This window comes from Anser anser (assembly GCF_964211835.1).
Source record: "Anser anser genome assembly, chromosome: 3".
In the NCBI taxonomy this organism is placed as follows: domain Eukaryota; kingdom Metazoa; phylum Chordata; class Aves; order Anseriformes; family Anatidae; genus Anser; species Anser anser.
Genome location: NC_139722.1, coordinates 2,650,795 through 2,657,968, shown reverse-complemented (window position 1 = coordinate 2,657,968; position 7,174 = coordinate 2,650,795). Strand labels below are relative to the sequence as shown.

General features: G+C 44.4%; 1 protein-coding gene across 3 annotated transcripts in view; it reads right to left on the bottom strand.

The window, feature by feature from the left end:
- MSRA (methionine sulfoxide reductase A) overlaps window positions 1–3,061 on the bottom strand; it is a 275,276-nt gene extending 272,215 nt beyond the window's left edge. The window contains exons 1-2 of one of the 3 annotated variants that reach the window (XM_083831270.1): window positions 422–3,061; window positions 6–94 (exon numbers count right to left, since the gene is read on the bottom strand). In XM_083831270.1, coding sequence (XP_083687396.1) covers window positions 6–81 — 76 coding nt within the window. In that variant the 5' untranslated portion in view covers window positions 82–94; window positions 422–3,061. The other 2 variants (XM_083831271.1, XM_083831273.1) reach the window with 2 other exon arrangements.
- Window positions 3,062–7,174: the final 4,113 nt, after the last annotated feature.

The window sequence follows — 7,174 nt, the reverse complement described above, 5'->3', positions numbered from 1 at the left end:
TTTACCTGCCACCGGGACGCGCTGGCTCCTGCCGGGGAGCGCTTCTCCCTCGAGGGGCAGCCGGGAGGCCGATTCGCCCATCCTGAAGGTGGAGCTGCGGAGGAGGAAGAGGAAGAAGAGGGGGCGTCGCGGCGCCGTTGGCATCGCCCCTGAGGGGAGTCGTGGGGGGGGGGGGGGGGGGGGGGGGGGGGGTAATGGCGGCGGGGCGGGGAGCGGCGCGCGGGGCGTTGGGACCGGCGCGAGGAGGAGGAGGAGGAGGAAGAAGAAAATGGCGGGCGTGAGGCGGCGAGGTGCGAGGATCGCCCCCTGCCGAGCCGCCGAGGGCACCGTGCCCTGAGGGGCTGCCTCCCGCCCGGCCTTGGTGTGCTGCGAGGTCTGGGAGGGCGCCCTGAGGGGGGCAGCCCCCTCTCCTTTCACTCACGGGTGTCCCTTGGGTGCTCCGAAGGGTGCTGGCGGCACTGAGGCCGCCCTGGCTTGCTGCGCTCTGGAGGCGTGTGCTGTGTGGGCTCGACCCCACGTTAGCTCTGCCCGCTGCACTTTGGCCCTGGCCTTTTGCTCAGAGCACCATAAAACACCCGTGTGATGTGCTGTTTGCTCTCTCTGTGCACTTAATACACGGTGGTTTTGAAAGCGGGCTGCTTCAGGGGCGATTTTGGTATGCCTGTTCCTCTTGGGGTATGCCTACGCACCACAACCACCCTCTGGGTTTTTGGCTGTGCCCCCAGTTGGGCCAGGGGGGAGAGAAGTGTGCAGACATACTCAGGAAAATGTGCTACACAGATTCCTCATGCAGTAATACAACCTAATTCAGTAATCTCTTTTTTTTTTTCCAGAGTTTATGGCTATATGTAGCAGTCACTTCTGTTATGTTTAGCCATCCCACTGCCTCATGTCAATCATGCAGAGTTTTGATTTTTTTTATATGTATGAAGAAGATGCTGTAAGTAATGCATCTCCAGATACCAGTGTCTCTATGTATGTTTGCAATAAAAATAAAGAAACAAAAAGTGAACGGAGTATAAGTACTTGTAGAAAAAAGCCACCACATTTTGGGGAGTGATACACACACTGCATATTGAAGATAAGCCATCAACCAGTATGGGTTTTTAACACAGAAGACATACAGAAGCTAGAACAATGGTGTTTTCTTTTTCAGACAATAGAAGCTCAATCTATTTGTGAAGTCATGGTCAATAGAAGGGAAGTTCTTAGAAAAACTGTAGAATGCAAAGAAGGCATGTGAACTAGACGTGAGTCTTGCACTGTGATTTCAGAGCAAGGGAAAAGATAATGCACCGATAGGACGCAAAGGTTATAGAAAGGAAACGAGTAATTCAATACAAAATTCATCTGGAGGGGCCTGAAGAAGTTGGATTGTTGTCTGAATAGGAGAAAATGTGTTGAAATGACAGATCAATGCCTAGTCTATGAGAGGAAGGCCAGATAATTCTCTCAGAAATACTCTATGACAAAGGAATGCAGTTCTATTCAGCTTCTAATCAAACTGGAATTTGCAAGGATATACTCTTGAGAGACAATTTATTCAGATTTATAAAGGAATTGTGTGTTTACAGCAATATTAAGAATTCCCAGATGCTCACAAAAGAATCTGGAGAAGCAGGAAATCCATGTTGTAGGAGCCAGGCTTCCCGTAAAATGAAAAGCTCACATGGGAACCTAAGAGACAAGCTGTCCTCTCTGTCTTCAGGTTTACCATTGTTCCTCTACATGAAAGGCAAACATCATCTGAGCACAAGTAGTCCCACGATTACAGTCCATTTTTTCTGTATATATATATAAGGAAAGATAGATACAGTTAGATCCAATGAGAAACAAGACCAGAGAGGCCCTCAAGTGACTTCTAAAAAATCTGCAATAACCAGAAGAAAACCGGTTAAATAAAGGAGTGAATATAGAGATGCATACGGCATATAACTGATATTTTGAATATACAAGTTACTAAAAAGTGGAAATACTCAATAATAAAGTGTGGATTTCATTTGAAACATATTCACCTCATTACTGTTTTCTCATATCATCCATGCTGACGATTTCCAACTCTTGCTTCCTTCATAAGAAGCCTCTAGCGATGATGACATCCACTGTTTTTATACAGACTGGTAGTGAAATACTCTTCTTCCACCGTTGTTTCCATTTCTTCGGTTCACCACATATATCTATACTCACTCCTCTACCTGCCAAGAGCATGTTTCTAAAAAATCCAGCAGTTAATGTTACGATGGACAGCGATGCAGTTTTTCCCCTAAGAGTTAATGTTTCTACCGGCGAGGCTGAATGCTCAACCCGAATCGTTTACTGAGAGCATTCCTGCTGCCTCTGTGAATGGTTCCATTTTCATTGCCATCTTCTTTGCGTGTACCAAGGTCAATCAGAGGTGAAGGACAGAAAAACAGACTAATGTTTGGGCAATTCGGTCTTGCAGATGAAGTGGTTAAAACGTTTCAGAGCCCTGATGTGCTCTGAAAGGCCAGCAGCTGAAAAGCCAGCATCTCTTCCACTCAGTTCCCAGTGATCTTCCACGCCATGTATGCTGTCCCCATGATTTAAATTGTGTCTTAAATCATAGGTGTGCTTTCTGTTACATTAATTCTTACAGGAAAAATTGCTTTGTCACCCGTTGCATTCAGCTGCCTCATTTGTGAGGCTGACAACAGCAGAGCAGGGCACTAAGAGATTGGCGGTGGGACTCCAAAACAGTGGTTAGAACAGTGACAGACAGCAGGGCTGTTGATGCATTTCAATTACAGCTATTACAGGCAGGAAGCAGTCTTTCATTCCATGTTTGTATGGCACTTCACACACTGTGTTCCTGCTTCGTAACTGGATCCTAAGTATTAAATAGTAATAAGCCATGATGCCACTTAACAAAAACTGCTGGTTTACAGAAGTGCTTTGTGCTTCTTCGCTCCGTGGAAACAGAATACTTTTTTAATTCAATAAAAATTACATTTCCTTACCTTTCAGGAAAATGTGGACTATCCTCTTTTCTTGTTCCAGAGGTTAATATCTGTGTGGGAGAGTAAAAATCACACCCTAACTTTTTAAAGTTTTCTTGATAAGGATTTGCCTGTCCGAGTATGCAACAGAAACTGATATATTTGTATTTGTGATGTCGTGTGCTTCGCATTTAAACATAGGCTTTATATATGCCAACACACAGATTGAATCAAAAAGTGTTGGATAACAGAAAAAAGCCTGGGTTAAGGTATCTACCTGGTGCTTGGATTCCCATCTAATAATCACAGTATTTCCAGCACAGCAATTTCACAGCATATGTGGATAACCTTCAAGAAACCAGTGTGAAAAAGGAAAAGGATTTGAGGGAGAGAACAGCAAGAAAAGGGACGTGGGCTTACCTGTGTCCTTTCAGGCAGGGCTCTACACAGATTCCTAGTCATACAGTTTTAGGAACTTAAGCGAAATACATTTTTTTTTTCCAGAACTTGACATTTACAGTACATAGTGTGGAGAACAGTCAGACTTGCTCTGATAATCGCCAGCCTTGAGCAGAGGGGATTTAAGCAGCTTGTTCTTGTTTCTCTCCTGTACAAACTGGGGGTGGAGGCCCGCAGGCTTGGCGTGAGAGGTTGCTGCTCTGAAACAGGGAAACGCTGGACTCTGATAGATGCCCTTTAACACAACACATCGTCCTTTCATTTGGGGTTGGATTTGCTAGCCCTTGTGGTTTTGCATTGATTTGTTTTTCCAGTGTAACAAGATTTGCCGTGTCTTGAAACTAATACGAAGTCAGGTTTGTGTTGCAGGGTGCATCTGCTGGAAAGCAACCTTTATTTTCCCCTTTTTAATTTAAAATACACAGCAATAGAAGATTCTCCACAAGCCTTGGTGGGTTGTTCAGTGCTTAATTACTGTGAAAAATATGCACCTTATTTTTAGCTTAGCTTCAGCTCCCATTAAATCCCAGCATATCTTTCCTAGAACGTAGAGATTTTCTTCTATCCAGCTTTTCTTGCTTTTCTTCTTCACACGTAGTGTTACAGACTGGTCATCCCTCAAGACAGATAAACGGGACTGTTGGAGTTCATCACAGTGAAGTGTGTTTTCTAATTCTGTAAGTATTGTCATTGCCCTTCTCTGAATCTCTCCGGGTTTTCAGCTGACGTGTTTTCTGATCCTTCTTTTTTTTTTTTTAACTGCCCAGTTTGGTGAAGATACGAGTAATTAGTAGAGAATTCTGGTATGGGTCACAGCGAAGCAAGTACAGGTGTAATAGGGTTTCATGATTCCTGCTTGGTTTTGCATTCGTATATCCCAGGGCAGTATTAGACCTTTCAGCCTCTGAGGTTCACTGCTGTGATTCCCAAGGGCTCTTCAGGAATTTATTACCAATGTATAGAAATACATAGATTATGGCAAATATATAGAAAATGGTATTCGGTGCCTCGTCAATGGCACCATTTAAACTACTGATATAGACTTGCACCAATCCCCAATCTTCGTCGCTACCACTTCTGCAGTTTTGGGGCCAGCTGCTGGCAGCTGGAAATTGCTGTCCATGTTCTTCACCGTAATTGATACAAATGTCAAATCACGGAGCTCAGAACTGATGCCTACATGACAGCGCTGTAAACACACCAACCCTGCCATGATTGCTTCTTTGCAATCACATTTTGTGGCCAGTCAGGTAACGATCTCTGCAAACAGCACGTATTTTCATCAGAACAAACCTGCTGCTCCCCCAATTTTAGCAAAAAGACACGAACTGCTTCTCAGGAGGTTTTATAATCAAGGGAACTGGAGACTTTAAGTGCCCCAATTCTTTCTGGAAACAACAGACCTGAATTCCTGTATCAACAGCTGTATCTGTTACCCCAGAAGGACAGCCAAGACGGTAATACAGTAAAGCAATCTACATGAGACGGTTTCTAGAGAGAGGAGAGAAGATTAATCAGTCATTCATCCGCCTTCCATTTGGGATCTAGATGAGCATTTAGATACAGATTAAGCTACATAAATTACGCTAAAAATGGAACTGACGTAGAAGAGCCATCAGCACTGTACCTCGGAATAATGCGGTGATTTGGGATTTACAGAGGAATGTCAAAAACAATGGGCAATTTAATGGAACAGAGTACCATACATGCCAGGGAGGAGGTGAAAATGCAAGACACAAGCAGCCTCTTTATAGAGGTTGTTCTTTATGTTTTCCAAATACAGAAAAAAAGATCTAATGCAACAAGCCAGCTACCTGCAAGTCTTCTTATCAGCATGCGTAAACCTTGGTTCTCTTTCTTTCACTGGAGCTTCAGGATGCATCTACAGGTGGTACCCACATGGTGACACAAGCCAAGGTGACACCTACACATGCGTTTTGGGGTTTGTCCATCGGTGTTTCTGCGTGAAATGGGTTTTGAGCTCTCAAAATACTCACTGGAGAGCTGGTCAGTGCAGGGCTTGGTGCGGCTGCCTGCACACGGGTGCACAATGCCACTCACAGTGCCCTGGGGTGCACCACCTGCGCTTCAGGTGCTTCCCCAGCCTGGCACTGGTCTCATCAACATCCTATATCTTATCTCTAAGCTCCACGCGTATATCTCAGATGCTGCGGAGCATTTCAAAGGGCTCTCAGCACCTGTGTGGGAGCGGCTGGATTAAGTCTTACCAACAGCAGCGTGTGGAGAGCAGTTTTGTTGAGAAATCATCACCAGTTTATGAGCTCTTTCACTCCAGTGACCATCAAACAGAAAACCCTTGCTCGTCTTTGGAGTTCAGATCCCCTGTGCATATGCAGACACCTAAAACATCTCTGGATCCTGACCCAGATCTTCCTGATCCTGATCCTACCCAGACACAAAGAGTCAAAGGCTTTAGCTGCCACACAGCTTTGCTCAGGGTTGGCTCTCACCACCGAGCTCATGTCCTGCGGTGAAGCAACCACCTGCCAGCACTGAATTAACACTTTGCAGCCAGGTAGCTGGTGGCCCAAGAGTGAGCAGCTGGACAGTTTGCAGACACTTCCTTCAATGGTGTGGCTTCTCTCAGCTCCATAAACGTACTGGGCTTAAATGAAGTTACCAGCAGCTGAGGCTCAGCCCTGGGGTTTTTAAATCACGATTTCCAGCTGTGGTACAAAATACTCTGTAGGTCAGTTCCAATTTCTGGTCTGAGAGGACAAATTACTGGGTACATTCGGTGGCCTGTGCTGCACAAATCAGTTTAGATTGTTGTTAGCATCTTTCCCTACTTAAAATCTGAAAATTCAACATGGATTTCACTAGAAACCACCATGACGCAGCCCTTCCCTTGGTAAAACTTTAGTAGAGGATTTCTCAATAAATATCCTCTGTACGGTTCACTTTGGGATTTTTGTGTTTTTATCTCCTTGAATGCTCGTTTTGCAGGATGGGCTTTACGGATAGAAATAAATTGCTGCTGCAGGCGGGGCAGAAACACATAGTTTGGGTGCGACTGATATCACCCAACTTTAGCTGTGGCATCCCATCCAAGCTGGGCATCTAGATATTAGATTAATTAGATTCATCTCGTCTTAAAATAGAGCAGATAGGCTGGCGTGTTCTGCAGAGAGGTTTGCTTCATTCAACCCACAGCAGAAGGTGCCCTCGTGAGTAGCTTAGAATAGAAAGCTTGATTTTTTGATAACTGAAATGAGGCAAGTTTATCCTCCTTTATTTACCTAGGAAAAGCTGCAGGATTTTACAGCAAATTTCAACCCCATAAAAACTTTACTTGTATTAGACGCTGATTAGCAATTCCAAAATAAATTGCCTCATTTAGCACACTATCCTTCATATTCCCCATCACAACTAGTATCTTGCATTCCCCATTCCAGCTTTTCCTTGTTGATCTCAGTCCTCCAGGTCTTTCTATTTCCTCCCTCCTAAGGCCTTTTTAATTCCCGAACCCCAAATTAGTATTTGCTAAAGTAGTTGTCTTTTCTATGTTCTTCCAAGTCATTGAAAGTCTTAATTCCATTCACAGAAATCCATACAAGTGGCTAAAGTATATTAAGGACTTTTACTTATTTAAATTGCCGATAGTGAAAAAAATAAGCAATGCCAACGTGGAAGCTGTCCTTATACTTTAGGGTAACATTGTGCTAAGGCAGCTGCTCTGCTAGAGCTACTGATAGGATCTGTCTTGCAAATGCAGACAAATGGTGTATAACTAGATT